General features: G+C 47.3%; 1 protein-coding gene and 1 non-coding gene across 2 annotated transcripts; one reads left to right on the top strand and one right to left on the bottom strand.

The window, feature by feature from the left end:
- Positions 1-1,290: 1,290 nt before the first annotated feature.
- On the top strand, positions 1,291-17,267 carry LACTBL1 (lactamase beta like 1). The gene is given in 7 exon segments (XM_041463464.1): positions 1,291-1,335; positions 4,570-4,714; positions 6,488-6,597; positions 9,500-9,657; positions 11,008-11,255; positions 14,333-14,438; positions 16,289-17,267. Coding segments are annotated over 7 exon segments (1,791 nt in total).
- Positions 10,491-10,564, bottom strand: TRNAN-GUU. The gene has a single exon. It is a non-coding gene; the product is annotated as a tRNA-Asn (tRNA).
- Positions 17,268-17,734: the final 467 nt, after the last annotated feature.

The raw sequence follows: 17,734 nt of genomic DNA, 5'->3' as shown, positions 1-17,734 counted from the left end.
CTGGGGCACAGGCATAGGTTCCACTGGATATTTTGGGCACTGTCAGATTCTGGGCTTCTATTGGAGATACTGGAAGAAAGGGATGGTACGGGGGAGAATGCCCCTACCTATGAAGATCTGAAGAAGGAATAGGATATCAGGATCTCCTGAGGTGCATTATCCCCTGGGTCTGGAACGTGAGTGGGTGCACAACCACACCCTCCACTTTGGAGAGAATTTATTAGGTACTTTATAAATAATATAATATTATATTATATAAATTATGTATTATGTAATATCATATCATACCATACAATACAATATAATTTTATATATTATATCATATTATATTATATTATATTATATTATATTAATAGCAGTCTATTATCAACATTTCCAGTTCATAGCATGTAATGGATACCCACACCACAGCTCCCCATTTTCCACTCTGCAGTACCACTGGAGCCAGGAAATCACCAGCAATCCTCCCTCTGGCTGCATTGCTGGACAGATGCTGTGCTGCTTGTGGAGGGGTGAGGCCTGGCCCATTAATCTGTACTCAGAGAGGCTGGCAGCTGGATTAGTGCTTCAGATGCTCTTAACATCTGCAGCTGCAGGACAGCCCCAAATTCCTCAGCTGGAAGCCGGAGGTAGCAGCAAGGCTGGTAAGAGCTCTTTTCTGGGGGGTTGGAGATTAAATTGCTGCTGCCAGGTAGATGGATGAGGGAGATTTTATGGCAGATTTTGTGGGAAAGATGGTGGTGGTGCTATTATCGTGGTACTTCCAATCCTGTCATGCAGTGCCTTGGCTGTGGGTGTGTTTCCCAGGGGTAAGGGGGTGTTGTTGGCTGTGTAGAGAGAACAAGACAAAGGAGCCTTGCAGGGGGGCTGGAAGGACCCTGTGTAGCAGCCACAGTGAAAATATGTCAGCCCTGAAGGCCTCAAATCTCCAGTTTCTTGTGTTTGGAGGTGAGGTGAGGATGGCCAAGGGAAATGGGAGGTCCCAGAACTTGGGGGTAAACACAAGATGCTGCCAGACCAGAGGCAGGGAGAGGGAAGGTGCTGCTGAGGACTTTTGTGGTTACTGTGATTTATCTCATAGAATGGTTTGGGTTGGAAGGGACCTTTAGGATCCCCCATGACCCCCATGTCCCTCATGACCCCAAAGCCAGTCTTGTCCCTGCATCTCTTCTTACCTGAGCTGGGCTTTGTTACCTCTTTGCTCTGACTGCTTTTTTCCTGCACCAACTCTGTTTTCTTCATCACAGGGGTTTATAAGCCCTTTATTTGTGGGGACCAGCAGCGCAGGGGATGAGAAGAGCCTCCTGAGCAGCCATGGAGGGGTTACAGCTGCGGGTAAGGATGCCCTCATGCACCTCCCACTATCCTCCAGAGTGCCTGGCAGAGAAGGTGGAAGAAATCTCAGCTCCATCTCTGTCCTGTGAGCCTGGAGCTGGGAACGACTCCCTTGTATGTCGCTGTAGGAGAACTCCAGGAGGCTGTTCAGGATTAAGCCCATAGAGTGCCTGAGCTCCCGGCTTAGCTCTCCATGTGCCCTCCCCTTGAGCTGCTCCCAGGCTGGCTGGAAGCACTCAGGGACCGGCCCTCTCCTGCTTAATCGCCTCCTGTTCAGATGTCAGGAGGAGATGAAGCTGCTATAAATAGATGGTGAAGCCCTCCTGGTTTCAGCTGTGATTCACACACATGGCACAGAAGCATTAGGAAGAATTAACATCCAATCTCTCAGGCACTTTCCTGTGCAAATGCCATGCTGTCCCTGTCACTTAAGCTCCTTTCCCAGGGGAGATCAGCAGCACTCTCTGGAGGGCCTGCATGGGCCAAATGGATGGGGAAACCCAGAGCAGGAGTCCTGGGAAGATAAACCTGGAGCAGGACTCGTGGGGAGAGAAAGGCGGCTGCTCCAGCCGGTGCCAGAGCAGCAGCTGCCCGTGACACAGAGCTGCCTTTGGGAGATGCCCAGGGCTCCTGCTCCCCCCTGCCCGGGGCTGAGGCTGGCCAGGATGGGGCTGTTGAAGTGCCCAAACGCCTGGACGAAGGACAACAGCCTTTGGGACTGAGGCAGCTCCTGGAGGTGGTACGTGAGGGGCTGGGGGTCTTTCTGGCTCTCCCTAATCCCTGCTGAGATGTGCCTTGACTGAGCAACCCTGGTGGGGCAGGACAGTGACCTGGGTGGTCCATTGGGAATCCCCGGTTTTTCTCCCTATCCTAATTTTTCAAAGCTCAGGGGGAAAAAAATGTATGCTACTGCTAGGCTGTCCCCTTGGGAAGCCGTGTGCACTCATTCCTGCAAGTGTTTGCATCCATTTGCATGTGTTTAAGTGCTCAGTGTCCCCCTCCCCCTGCCTTGCTGTGTCTGTGCTGTGAGCAGTGACAGTCACAGAGACACGTAGTCAGAGGGAAACCAGAGGAAGGTGAGACCAGACAGGTCCTGGAGTGGGAATTTTGATGAAGGTTTATAGGGGTCTATCCATCTTGACTCCCTGCTTGCCTGACAGTCTCCCAGGTGCAGGGAAAAAGTGCTATTTTCACTAAAAAGTAGTTTGGAGGGTAGAGCATCTCCTTGGGTGGAGGAGTATTTCTCACACGTATCTGGTGTCCCATCAATAAGGGAGAGATCCATATCTCTGGTCCATGCTATTGCCAGGGTTTCTTTGCATTCCCACCCAATCACAGAGAAGAGAAGGAAAAAAAAAGCCTTTCAGAGCACTCATGATCCACATGAAGTAAAGGGGAGTTTGGACAGAAGGATGAGTTTGGACTAAAAGATGAGCTCAAAGTCGGTATCTTTGTGCCCTCAGTTAGTGGCCCAGGGAGTCTGGAGTCCATGAGATGAGGGATATACCACAAAATAGTCTTCTCACCTTGTTCTTTGGCACTCAGGAAGCAGGGCTTCTCCGTGAAGCAAGGAAAGAGGCAGAAGAATGGTCAGAGGAACTGAAAATTGGTGGAGGAGTCAATGTTATTAAGATGGGACTAAATGCAAGAAAGTCACCCATGAGCACCCCAGGGCAGAGGGCCCTGTCCCACTCCTTGCTGCAGGACAACATCCTTGAACACACACTGAGCCACAGTGTGAGGGGATTAAAGAGATCTCAGTACAGGTTTTTTCCTTGGTGATGGAATCTCCTGCCAGCTAAGGCCCTGAAGGAGGTTGGTATATCCAAACAAAAATGGGATTGGTGTGAGGATGGAATTCCCCTATTTAGAAACAAATCACAGGCTGGAATAGGGACCTGGAGTGCTCAGGCAGGCTCAGGGGTGAGTGGGTCTGCAGGCATCTGCACAGTCTTAAGCCATCCTTGAATTTTAATTATGTTATAGAAGAACATGACATAAGCTGCTTTCAGAAATTCCTATAGGAATGTCTGACCAGGCTGAAGGTTTTCAGGAAGAATTATTATATATTTCTGTTATTATGCATAAATTGGAACTGCATCTCAGAGTTGCAGTGAAGGCTGGAAAACCCAGCTGGATCCACAGAATCATGTGCGAGTCTGGGAGAGGCTCTGCAGATTCCCTGGCTGTGAGTGACAAGGCTCAGTTGGTTTGCAGAAGCTTTTGCATGAGCTACCCTGTATCTCAAAAACAGGGGGGGAAAAAGGCTGTGTGGAAATCTAAAGGGAATATTTCAATCTGTCTATCCTACAAGTGAGTCCAGACAACCTGAAACAGCATAGGAATGTGGAGCATATTGGATGCAAATGGCAGGCCATATGTTTTGTAACATTAATTGCCAAACTTTCAAAAGCACCCTCCTGACCTCCTGCAGGCAGTGAAGGAGCGCAGCTCAGGCTCAGGCACCTCCTCATTTGTCATCTGTTCCTTGTTTTTCTTCAACATTGATCTGGTTCTCTCACCAACCTGGATGGTCTCCAGTGTTGTGAGAGCTGCACACACTCAAATATCAGGCAGTTTTCCAAAACATGGCATCTGTAAATGCCAAGCTTACAGATGGTACGTGATAGAATGGGATTTACAGGCACAACAGAGAAGGGTAAGGGCAGCACGGAGTGAAAAATTCCATCATTCATCTAGAAAAGCTGGATCTGCTCAGATGGTCTGGCTGGTGGCTGCCATGAACAGATGCTGGACTCTGGAAAAAGGGGCTGGAAAGATATCCAGGAATAAGTCATGGTGATTGAGAAGGGAGGAAGTGAGAGCTGTAACTGAGACTCCTGCCAGGCTGGGATGATGAGCTTCACCTGCAGGGAGGGGAGAAGGCAAAAGGAGTGGTTGATGTTCCACAAGAACCAGCAAGGGGAAGAGAGTTAATGGCTCACAGAGCTCACTGAAAGCCAGGAAGTAATTTCTGGTTCCAGTTACCCCAACCTGGGCTGGTCTGCCCTGCCCTGATGCAGCAATGGTACTGAAATGATCCCAGAATAGTTTGGGTTGAAGAGACCTTAAAGCTCATCCCATTCCATGCCCTGCCATGGGCAGGGACACTTCTACCAGACCAGGTGAGTCCCGTCCCTGCAGCAGCTTTGTTCTCCAGCACAGGGGCCTCTCTCCCAGCTGGCACACCAGGCGTTTTCTCTCTCTCCTAGCCCATTCCTTTTCCATTCCCAGCAGGCACCCTGCAGCCGGAGCTTCCTCAAGCTCACTGCCATGGAGGTGAAGTGGATCCACGTCTTGGTTGTCTTCCTCCTCCTGCTGTCCATGGCCATGACTGGCTGCTTCCTGTGGCAGTACAGCCTCCCCAAGGTGGAGCCCAGTGAGTAGGGGGTTTAACCTTGGTCATGGTGTGGCACAGAGATTTGGAGACTAATAAAATCTTCCTTCCTAAAGAGCACTTCCCCAAACACAGATTTCCCCAGAATGCAATAAAGAAAGGCCACAGAGGAGGTGAAGGCTGGGTTGATGGAGGTACCATGCCACTCTGCTGGTGTCCAAAGAAGCTCCATCACTCCTGGCCTAGATTTGGATAACTGCTAAGGAGGCATTTTATTTTACATTCTTTATCCTTTATTTTTCCTGTTGTTACTACAGTTAGTTACTCCAGTTTAGAAACAGGTTTTTTTATACCTTACCATCTGTTTCAGGGTTTGCTCTCTTTCCTGTTCCCCAGATCTTTGTTCTGGCTTAAACCCCCTGGTTCACACTAGAATTCATGGAATCAAACAATCATAGAATGGTTTGTGCTGGATGGGCCTTAAAGTTCTGTTCCACCCCTGCCATGGGCAGGGACACCTTCCACTATCCCAGGTTGATCCAAGCCCTGTCCAGCCTGGCCTTGGACACATCCAGGGATGGGGCAGCCACAGGTGCTCTGGGTACCCCATGCCAGTGCCTCAGCATCCCCCCTCACAGCCAGGAATTCCTTCCCAATATCCCATCCATCCCTGCCCTCTGGCAGTGGGAAGCCATTCCCCCTTGTACTGTCACTCCATCCCTTGTCCCAGGTCTCTCTCCTGGAGCCTCTTTAGGGTCTGGGCGGGACTCTAAAGTCTCCCTGGAGCCTTCTTTCTCCAGAAGAACTCTCCCAGCCTGGCTCCAGAGGGGCTCTATCCCGTGGAGCATCTCCCTGACCTCCTCTGTTGATTACAGGAAACTCAAACGATCCACTCAAGGCACTGCGTGCACAAGGATTAAATATACACAGTGTCAATGGATCAGAGTTTTAAGTAGCTGAAAGGTGGCATAAAATCCATTATGAAGGTGCTAGAAGTATTTCAGAGACCAAGGGGTGAAAAAGTTTCAAACTGCACATTTTTATCTCAGAGTACCAGACTGCCTGTAAGCTGTGTGTATCCATCCCTGTCCATATCCAAGATTTCCTAGTGCCATTTCTCTCCTCATCCCTATTTCTGATGCTTCATGTTCACCTGGTAAGCAAGAAGATGGCATTTTGTCCCCAGCTGACAGAGCAGGGTAGCTGTATTTATGAACACATTGGGATCAGCTAGGAAAATAGTGCTTCCAAGTAAGGGAGTTCCCATCTCTCTCAAAGTTTAAAGATCTTTGCTGGCCACAAAAATGTAAGCTGTCTGTGGGATATGGAGGATGCAACTGATTCAGGAGACAACTAATGGAGTGGGTATGGGGCCTTCCCAGTGTTGTGACCCCTCACAGGTCACTCCTGGCCCCATTTCTGAGGTTATAATACAGGGATGACTCTTTGCCACTGCTGTCCTGAACCCCAGCTCAGACTTTCCTTTAGACATGGGCAGGCCCTTCCAGGGGGCTAAACCCACTGCCAGGCACCCCAGAGTCTTCTGCAGCCCCAGTTCTTTACTCTTCCAGGTTGCAGAGTTTGTTGAAGTGCATCCTGTGTCCATCCCATGTTGGAATAAGCCATAACAGGGCACAGTGCCCCTGCCAGCCCTGTTGTACATCAGACAGAAATAATTCACCATTGTCCCTTGCCCATGCAGAAGTATCCCTTAGGCCAACACAAGCAAGAAAGCTCATGGTGGCTGCTGGGTGAGGTTCAAGCTTGCCCATGTGTCTGTTGAGGTCACCTGTGTCACCCTAAACTGTTTTCCAGATCCATCTGTGATGGAGGTGAGGTCAGAAGCTGTGCAGATGTGTCCCCGCTATCCTGAGCCAGTCCCACTGGACCACCCCCTCCCCATCCTGAAGGAAGCACTGGAGAAGGTCTGTGGGGAGGAGGGAGCAGAGGGACACGCCAGTCCTGCTGCTCTTCTCCAGGGGTACAGGGGAGATGGTGGATTTTGCCACTGAACATCCTGGGGAAGGAGGTGGGGAATTGAGGAGCGGAGAACACGCAAACCTAGAAATGGATGTGTGAACTCCTTCAGTGAGCAGTTCTCATGCCCAGAGGGTGAGCTGGGATGGTCAAACATCATCACTTGTCCATCAGAAGGTATGGTGAGCTTCCACCAGCAAAAAATAATGGCTCTTTGCATCTGGTGCACTGTTAGGCAGCCCTCATGTCCTGGAGAGTACCTGGCTCAGGTGCTCTCTGGTTCCAATTCATCAGCCAGGGCCAAATTTTCTTTCTTTGCTGGCTTTCCCCACACCCCTGCTTAAAAATTAAAAAGATGCTTGTACTCCAGAGAACAGAGAGGAGAGGAAAGGAAGGACGAAGGGAGAAGGAGGAAGGGGGAAGGGAAGGGGAAGGGGAAGGGGAAGGGGAAGGGGAAGGGGAAGGGGAAGAAAGTCTGCTTCTTTCTGGAAGAAGGTGTGATACACTGTCATGATGTTCTCAGTATGAGATGGATCTGACGTTTTAGCACTGCCTGAACTTCAGGCAGGCTCCATGAGCTCTGAGGAAATACTGCAGCATTGCTCTGACTGTCTGGACCATAAGAATAATCATGCTCTGAGAGGACATTCCCTATTTTTAGCCCCTGTCACATGCTCTCTCATTTGTCTCCTTCTCACAAGTAGAGGGCAATCAGCACTGTAAACAAATTGTATTCAATGTGCAAGTGAATCAGGGGTTTATACAGTGAACAAAATTATGTTTTCTGTTGTATTTTATGTTACTTCTCTAATAATCCCTCCTATTTTATTTGCCTTTTTGTCTGCCTTAAGGCACTGAGCAAATGTTTCCATAGGAACATCCACCACAGCCCTGAGGTCCTGCTGCTGAAAGTTCAGGACCAGGTTTGCGCAGTTTCCCTGTACACACATGGCTTTATCCACACTGAATTTCAATTCCCATCACTTCACATCCACTTTTATGAAGTCTCTGCCTGTCTGCAGGTCCAGGCAGGTCTAAAGGTCAGACTGAGAAAAGGAGGACCATGATTGCTGACATGAATCTTAGACTGACATGGGTTAGAAGAGACCTCAAAGCTCACCCAGCGCCACCCCTGCCATGGGCAGGGACAGCTCTCACTGTCCCAGGCTGCTCCAAGCCCCATCCAGCCTGGCCTTGGACACTGACAGAGATCCAGGGGCAGCCACAGCTTCTCTGGGAACCCTGTGCCAGAGCCTGCCCACCCTCATGGGGAAGGATTCCTTCCCATCTAACCCTGCCCTCTGGCCGTGGGAAGCCATTCCCCCTCATCCTGGCACTCCATCCCTTGTCCAAAGTCCCTTTTCGTGGTCTCCATGAGACCAGCCCCTTCTCAGGATGTGTAGATGTACACATCTACAGATGTACCAGACAGGCCACTGGTCCATGGGGAGGGAGGGCAAAGGACCCTGACAGAAGGGCTGGACACAAGCTGGATGTTTCCACTTGTTGCTCTCAGTGCACTTCCCCTGGCCATTCAGTGAAAAGATCCCAAGGACATGACTCAGTTTGGTTTTCCTTGCCTCAAATGCTGGGTCTGGAAGTGCATTTCTTATGTCTTAACCATGGTGTTCAAAACAAAGCCTGTGCCTGAAAATACAAATGATATGTGCAAGATGATGACATAGCTTTGAGAAAGTACCAAAAGGGCAAGATTGATGCATTCTGCTTTCAGGAGGTGGGTGTAGAGCTGATGAGGAGTTCTGTACAGCTCAGTGAAGAGTTTTGCACGGCCCTGGCACAACAGGGAGCCAGGAGCAATCACAGCCCTTCAGCTGCTCAGAGCTGTTTCTCAGGTTGTGGTTTAAAGAGAAGCCTGTGGAAAATAGTAAAGGAAAAAATATTTCTAGAAGACTGGGAAAAGTAGGATTTAAAAATAGAAAGAACAGAAAACTTAGAGTTAAGTTGTAGCTGTAAAGTCTGAAAGTAGTAAAAGTTAAAATTGTATAGCAAGCAAGGACATTAAACAATAGCTTGAATCTTAGGTTTGGTTAAGATAGACCTTAAGACTGTTTAGCAAGACAGTAGAAGGTTTTAAGCTTAGTAATGGAGTATTGTGCATTGTTAATAGAAAGGAGGCAAGCAAACATCGTGTGAAGTAGGTGTATGTGTACTTTTAGTAACTGGCTAAAACAATTGTCTGTAAGATTTAGCCATATGCTATTGGCTAGAAAGTTTTTTAAATGTTCTATAACAAAGAAATCTTTGGTTGTTGCTGGCTGTATGTGAGCTTTGCCATATTCCTATTGTCTCAACCATGTAATGAGGCTGATGCTGCAAATAAAGCTCAAGGAATGTATCCCAGCAGTCCCATCCCATTCGTGAATGAAAGAGAAAAAATAATCACACCAACACAGAGCCCAAGCTCCAGAGTTTTTCATGGCATGGGAAGTGTCATGGGACATCTGAAAAGTCTTTTTCTCATGTGTCTTTGACCCTAAAATACCAGTGCAAAGAACAGATGCGCAGAATACAAATTAAAAAAGAATAAATTGCAATTATTGCATGTTGATATTTGGTTTTAATCATAAATATTACAAGCATAAGCACCACATTCATCTACACAGTGGATATGTAGACTGAAAAAGGACACAGGATAATTCAACAGAAGCAATTTTAGCAGAAACAGATAAACAGGTAAAATACTTTTTTCCCAAAACACCGTTCATAGGATCACTCTTGAGTGCTTGGGAGTAATGAGGGTGGATGACCTGAGCCTTCTATTGCTTGGTACAGACTGGATGCATTGTAAGACACTTCTTTTGGGAGTTCATGGTTTCCCTTTCTCCCCAGGTGGATCAGATGCTGCGGCAGAAGATGCACAGCTCCGGCCTCCCGGCCATGTCAGCCATCGCCATCTACAACGACACCGTGCTCTGGACGGGCAACTTCGGGAAGAAGAACGCCTCTGACCCTGCCTCAGGGGTGCCCAACGAGTACACCATCTACAGGTGAGAACCTGGCACAGCTGGGAGAGCCAGGAAAGGGCAACACACCTATGGGGACCTGGGACCTGCAATAGGGATGCCATCACAAACTGCAGGTCCGTGCAGGAAACTCTGCTGGCTTATGCTGGAACTTTGTGAGACAAAGTGAATTCCCAAACTGTTACATGCTGATGGCTTGCTGAGTTACTTTGGATTTACTTATGTATTTTTTCATTTAATTCTGACAACATTTTAAATTGGAATAGCACTGACCCTAAAGAACCTGAAAACATTCTGTTCCTTATATGGGACTGGTTTCATGTCGAGGGCACAAACCTGAAGTCCAAGAGCTGGCACAGATTTGGAGAGCAGAGAGGAGACAGTGCCACAGGATTAAAAAAAAATAATAATAAGTGTCAGTTAAGGAAAAACTGATGTTTGGGATGAATATCTGCAGAACACATAAAGCAGACCCATACATTTATTTACTGTTCCAGTGAAGTCAAATTCATATTGGCTGGGTTTTTTTAGGTTAAGACAGAATAAAGCTCTTAATGTGTGCTAAAAACCAAAAACCAAGACAAAGGAAATGCTGCCTTCCTCTAAAGATCAATTTTCAGTGAATTGTAACTGTGTTATCTAAGAAACACGGGCTGCACTCTGACTATAAAATTTTGTCCTCAGAATGAACAATTTTGGACAGTTTCAGCAGCTGTGATTATCTGCTTCTTCCCCATCTGTATAATGGTAAAATGACCTTGTGCTATTTTTCTTCCAGAACCATTGAATATTTTGGGTTGGAAGGGACATTCAAGGTCTGGTTCCAACCCTCTGCCACAGGGCAGGAGTCAGGGCCACGTCCCTGGGTGGGCTTGAACCACCAACCTTTCGGTTAACAGCCGAACGCGCTGATCAATTGCGCCACAGGGACGGCCTGGACAGGCACAAAAACTGTGGGAATCTGGCATTCAGGGACAGTTTGGTAGTGCTGGGTAAATGGTCCAACTCAATGATCTGAAAGATCTTTTCCCACCTAAACAATTCTGTGATTTTAACCTTAAAATTCCAATGAACTATGTGAGAGTGTTTATGGTATTTACTAACCAGCAATTTACAATTTATGTAATTTTATGAATGCCAAGTGAATAGAAAGAGATCAGCAGCCCACTGCACTGCTAGAGACATTCAGAAGTTGTGTTGCAGTCTATGAAGATTCAGATTTAAGGATATTAATTCAAGCTTCCTATTTGTGTTTTAGCCATTCCCTCTGGAATGAGCCAAGATGTCACATGCAAAATCACGGTGATCTCTTCTTTCCTCTTGATTCATGGGCTTCTTAATGCTAAATTTCTCCAATTGTTTCTTACCTAACAGAATCGCCAGTGTCTCCAAGATCTTCCCCACCATTATGTTGTACAAGATGTGGGAGGAAGGAAAAGTCACATCCCTTGATGACCCACTGGAGCGTTATGCCCAGAACTTTGTTATTAAAAACCCTCTGGGCAGGTTCAAGGACTCAGAGCAGAGATACACAGCGGATGGCCTGGTGTTTCTGGAAAAAGGCTCGATGCCCCTGAAGCCATCCCTGGTCACCCTGCGCAGAATGGCCAGCCAGCTCTCAGGTGAGACAGCTCCCTGAGTGTCCCTGGGCTCCTCTGCCCTGGAAAGACACCTCAGAGGGAGCAGACCATATTCCAGGAATAAAAAAAGAGCTGCTGGGAGGCTGTTTCCCAGTCTGGACCCTGCACTGTGCACTTTCCAGGGATCAGGCAGGGCTGGTGGAAGCAGCAGGGGAAGCAGGGCTCTTGGTCAGCAGCTTTATGGAGTGCTCCAAGGGAACTCTTGTCCAGGATACCTGTCAGGAAAGGGGCTGAGATGAGGGGGTTTCTCCCCTGCAAGGTGAACACAGATTTCTCTCAGGTGAACACAGATTCCTTTCTCCTCACTCACTACCATGACCTGAAATCAGGTTCCAATTGCACAACAGTATTTTGTACTCCAGCCCCAAGCACTCTCATTTTTCTGAGATGTAGAGTTGAGGGTCAAATCTCTTTGCTTTGAATAGAAAGACCTTGATTGCTGAGCTAAATTTAGCTGTCAGTGTGTGGTTCCTGATCCGGGATTCCTGAGCTATTAATAGCTTGGCATTTGCTGTCAGAGAAGTGTTAATCTGCTGCTACCTTCAGAATTGGGGAACTCATACATCAAGGGAGAAGGAGCTCACAAGACTAAGAACTTTACCCTTTCTCTGAAACAAAGCTGCTAATACTTGACTGAGGGATTACAAAATGTAATGGCCAAAGAGACTGTGCTGCTATCACGTGTGGTATTTTGGTCAATCTCTGTAACACTTGCATTTTCCAAGATTGGAATAAATGCCCTAAATTAGCACCTAAAATCAAAATAGCATGTCTGCAACTTGTAGGACCTCAGGATGGGGTACAGCACCATCTGAAGAAAGCCAATATAAAAATGAGGGCTCCCCAAAATGGAACGATACTGAAACCTGGAAAGAAGCAGATAAACAACACAAAGCAGCCATACCCCTGCCCAGCCCCTCTCCCTGCAGACAAGGTGTGGCTCCATCCAGCCTGGTGGTGTCTGCAGGGGCACCTCTGACTCTCATGAGTACCTGAGGCTGCTCTGACTGCTCCTGTCACCCAGGGAGGTGTGACGTGCACCCCAGAAATGTTGGATGCACTAATGTAAGGAGCATTAGTCAAAAGAGTACCTGGTCATGGCATAATTGCTTGTACTGTGCAGCCCTTCCATTGCTTCCATCACTGTGTTAGATTTGTGCCCCTGCTCAGCTCCTTTTATGCTGCTATGTATTTTTGGATTGTAGAATGTGGCCCAAATTTCCCAGAGCACCCCCAGAGGACACACCAACCCTTGGACCCTGACAATTCAGCAGAAGGAGATGTACAGTTTCAAAATCCCAACTGCAAATCAAAGGAATGTTCCAGTTCCACTTTCCATTTGCCGTGTGTCAAACCCCAAAAAGGAATAAGTTCTGCTTAGCACTGGGATCAAAGCCTCTGCATGACACATTTTAAAGTGGGTTTCATCTAAATTCTTCCAGTGGAAACTGATCTGTAATAGATCCTCATTATCTGCTCTCTCCATTGCATATTACAGAAGTAACTCCAAAGGTTTTTCTCCTCAGCACCCGATGGGCCCATTGCTGGAGGGAAGCTCCAGCTTGTTAAGACTGTGATTTTCCAGTCCACACGAATGACAGGATGGGATGCGATTGTAAATTATTAACAACGTGCTTGTCACTTCAATTAGCAGCCCATGAGGTAGAAACCAATGACTCTGGATTATATTATGCTCTGGTTTATCATTTCCAATGAACCTCAAGGAGACACTGCTCTGCTGTCACAGAGCTGGTGAACTCTCCCACTGCTCCAACATTTTCTTTGCTGCCACTGGGGCAGGTACATCATGAAGGAGCCCACTGTCCACTGGAAGATGCCAGTGCATCTCTTATCTGGTCGTGCAGCTGCACACATAACCCCAGAGCAGGGGCAGAACAGTGCTCTCACTCCAGCTCAAATGCCAAGTTCAGGCCAGCTGAGGAAAACAAGTATTGCTGCCACAAAAGAATGGGGCCTCATTCAGCCTTGCCAGGATGCAGGACAAGAGGAAAAGGCCTCAAGCTGCACCAAAGGATGCTTAGATCACATATTAGGAACCAAATTTTCAGAGGAAGGGTTGTAAAACATTGGCAAAGATTGCTCCGGGAATTAGTGGAGTCACCATTCCAGGAGGCATTCAAAAAATGAGAGAAGTGGCACTTGGGGACATGGGTTAGTGGTGGACAGGACAGTGCTGGGTTAATGGTTGGATTCCATGACCTGGAGGGCTTTTCCAACCTTAGTGAATCCATGGTCACTGAGCACAGGATTGTGAGTCATTTTTCTGTCAAAACCATACATTTCCCAATTTCCTCCCAAACATCCACATTGAAGCAAGTTGCAAATGGCAGCAAGGATTCCATTCCAAAAGTGATGCAGGTTCTGGCCTAGGCAAGCCATAGATCCTGTCCAGAGGAGCTGGGATGATTAAAAAAGTACTGACCAAAAAATTTTAGATAATCCATGTACAGTGAGGAATGAAAAGTGAAAAGAACTTGATATTTTCTGCATTTAGAAACCCTGAATAACTAAAAGTGGAAAGAACCTTGGTTTTTTCTATATTGAGAAACCCTGAATAAATGTTGCTAAAGATGAGGGGAAGATAAAAATACTTTAGGCCAAGCCTGGAGTTGTCCAGAGAAGTTTAAGGCGTCTGTCGTGAAGTGTAAAGAATGAAATCCTGTTAAAGGGAGCTGTTACACACATTTGTAGTCAAGGAAATGCAGTCACGTGGCAATATAGGGATTTCCCCACACCCCATTTGCCCCTCTCTTCCAAACCACACCTGGGGATCCAGGATAATTTCCATCATTCCTTGAGGTGTTTTCACTGAGATGCAGCAGCCCAGAGTCGATGTGGGGATTGGACCTATGCAAGCCAAGAGTCAGGAGTCCATGACTTGATGCCAGGTCCTGCAGCCCAGCAGGAGCAGGCCCTTGCTGTGTTCCCAGAGCTCTCGTGTCCACCACTGGCGCTTCCATTTTGCCATTGAATCTTGCCTTTGTTCTGTCTTCACCAGAGCCATCATTTCCACAATTTCTCTCTTTCCCATGGCACAGGTCTGCCCAGGAGGCTGCGATCCACCAGCCTGCTCTGGAAGGGCAACACACAGGACGCCCTGGCACTGCTCAAAGACGATGTCCTGGTGGCCGACCCAGGAACCAGGTCAGACACTTTGCTTTAGGAGCTTTTGGTCTGGATGTGTTCTCCACTCTCAGCCTCATCCCCAGCCTCCATGGCTGGTGGATAAAGGCAGCCATTCCCAAAGGGAGGGAATCAGCCATCTCCCCACACACCTGGCAGAGGCTGGGAAAAAGGGACTGTTGGAGGTCTCAGGGTTTGGTTTAGTATTTTAAGCCCAGATGAGCCAAATTAAACTGCTATAGTTCACTTTATGAGCCTTAAATGATGCAGGTTTTCAAAACTGGAAAGGGACTTTAATTTAAATGGTTTAAATCATCACAGGTTTCAGTTAAAATCATGCCTGTGGTGAGCTGTGTGTCTCTAAACTATCAAAAAGGTCTATGAATGCTTGTTTCAATTCCTGTATCCTGTTAAAAGTCTGTTACCTGGGTTGCAAACACACAAAATATGTCATGGATTCATAGAATCCCAGACTGATTTGGGTTGGAAGGGCCCTTAAAGATAATTTTTTCCCACCTCTCTGCCATGGGCAGGGACATCTTCCACTGTCCCAGGTTGCTCCAAGCCTTGTCCAACCTGGCCTTGGACACTTCCTCACAGGCTTCAACAGGATCCAGTGGACAACAGATGAGGGAAAGGATTCAAACTAACTGGGAAGAAACTTTCTAAGACTGCAAAATTATTTGGTAATTAATTACAGCCTGAAATAATTTATCCAGGATGGCTGAGGATCTACCACTCACTTGTGTTAGTTCTGTCCCATGTCATGTAGGGGGCTACAACAGATATTCCTTAAAGGATTTTAGGATTTAATACCACCATCTTCTTTGGTATTTTTATTGTTATTGTAACTTATCTCCACTGGTGTCTTTATTTTATTATTCCCATGAAGATAAATAAGGACATCCCCTCACAGTCTCTCAACACCTTATTAATTAATATGTTGATAGTTTTCACTCTCTCTCTCCTTGTTCCTGGTTATGCTTCCCAGCTAAGAGATCATTCTTCCCAAAGGAAGTTCCCATTCACTGATACAGATGTTTTAACATATTTTTCTATGTTGAAATTCAGCTCCATTTCAGATAAAAGTTTTACATACAGAATGTTATTGTTCTTAGGGTAAGAATATATATGCGCACCATGCTTTTATTCAACTAAATGGGCTGGAAAAGGTTGAAGTGGTACCAAATTTATGATCTAAATAGGTCTCAATGAGATGCATGGCTTCACACAATTAAAAAAACCAACAGGCTTGAAAATTTAATGAATTTTGAAAATGTATTTTTAAAAAATGCCCCTTCATGTTTTCATGCCATTAAACTTCATTCAATTCTGAAGACATAAATCACTTGATGGTTATTAAAGACTGGAGTACTCAAGCTTCTTTAATGATTCCACATTGCTGGATGCTGCTTTGTGGGCTTTTAAGTGCTCTTTAAGTGCTTTTACCATCTTATGGTAGCTTAGGTATCTAAGTGATTATTCCATGGCAAATCCCCAAAGAGGTTTACCCAGGATTTTGAGACCTTTAAGGTGAGCACCTGGAACTCTGCACGCTGCTCTTAAAAAGAAGGGATGGTGAACAATTATAAACAGCAAGTCAGGTTATGCAAATATAGAGAAGTTGTTTCTTTTCCATTTCCAGCTCTCTCTGTACATCAGGGTTGAACAGCTCTGCTGATGTTCCCATAAAACGTTTCTGTTTCTTGATTCAACAACAAATTATGGCAGCAACATGCAGCTTTTCTCTGTCTCCCATTCATCTGCCATTCCATAAAATGTGAATTTTCCCCTAAAGAAGAGAGACCCAGTCACTGATTTTGCATATCACTGATGAACAGCTGATCCCAACATATTGCTCTTCCTTCCAGATGCCACTACAGCAACCTGGCCTTCTCTCTGATGGCCCACGTGCTGGCTGACCACGCAGCTGACGGGCAGTACCAGCGCTGGATCTCGGAGAACATCCTGGACCGCCTGGGCATGGAGGACACGGGCTTCGACATCACGGCGCCCATCCGCTCCCAGATGGCCGTGGGCTTCTACGGCAGCCAGCAGCCAGCCCCGCTCTACGACCTGGGCTGGTACCGGCCCTCTGGCCAGATGTACTCCACGGCTGCCGACCTGGCCAAGCTGGCCATGGTCTTCCTGGGCAGTTACCACCGCCGGCTGCTCGAGCCCGACACAGTGAAGACGATGCTGACACCCCTGTTCAAGTGCTCCGTGGAATACTTTGCTAACAAGACAGGCACACCCTGGGAGATTAACGAGCAGCTGGGATATGATGTCATCAGGAAGGATGGGGACCTTGATGGTTACTCAGCAACCTTCTCTCTCATCCCCAAGCTCCGCCTGAGCTTCATTGTGCTGATGGCAGGGCCCAGACCGCAGGGTGGGGACATTGTCACTCAGACATACGAGTATCTCATCCCTGCCATGGAGACAGCGTTCAGAGAGGCCGACAAAAGCTTGGTTCCTCCTCCAAACCCAATTCCTTATGTTGGCTACTACACCTATTCCAACCTGACTTTCTATGAGATCAAAGTTGGAATTGGTGGGGTGCTGCTCATGCAGCAGTTTGGGCCTCATGTGGAAGAGCTGATCCCTGAAAAGTATCGGACAATCAAGCTCCACCACCTGGAAGATCGCGTTTTCCAAGTCGTTTTTGACAAGGAGTTCCCATGTGTTCTGCATCTGGGCTCTGCCTCCATCTCACTGGAGACACAGAATGGGCAGCTCTTTAACTTCTACCCCTTCGACCGCAAGGGTTTGTCCCCTGGCTTTGACGCCCCGGGGCTGAACACCTACAACGTGGTGCGTGTCCTGCACAAGCCCGTGTTCTACAGCTAAACATTCCACGCTCTTCCCTCCTCTCCTGGGAGCTGGCTCCAGATCTGTGTCTTACCAGACTCTCCTGCCTGTGTGGCATTGTGGATGCCATTCAAAAGGGAAGGACGGAGGCAAATGACTCTTTTGCCAAACAAATCTTTCCCACTTTTAAGATGACTTTAAAGACTTGTCGTTGGCGGCCAGCAGTGCACAACAGCTGGCACCTGGACACACCTGCAGGAAAAAGAAGTGGGAATGTGCTGGAAGGATGTGTTTGGATGCCATAAAAAAAAGCCAGGCACTAAAGTGTCCACTCTTATATTGTGTATTTGATGACTACTGTGGTGATCAACTGCTATCATCAAAGGGCTGAGAATTCCCTGGGTCTCTCAGAAAATGTCTCTTTGTCAGTCCAAGGATTTTTCCAGGGCTTTTCAAGAGCCTGTCTATCACAAACAAGATCCCTTACCTGGGTTTGCCAAAAGCAT

Source organism: Pyrgilauda ruficollis, unplaced genomic scaffold (assembly GCF_017590135.1).
Source record: "Pyrgilauda ruficollis isolate IOZ18807 unplaced genomic scaffold, ASM1759013v1 scaffold165, whole genome shotgun sequence".
Classification (NCBI taxonomy): Eukaryota; Metazoa; Chordata; class Aves; order Passeriformes; family Passeridae; genus Pyrgilauda; species Pyrgilauda ruficollis.
The sequence above is the reverse complement of the archived record's forward strand: the minus strand, read 5'-3'. Positions and strand labels throughout refer to the sequence as shown.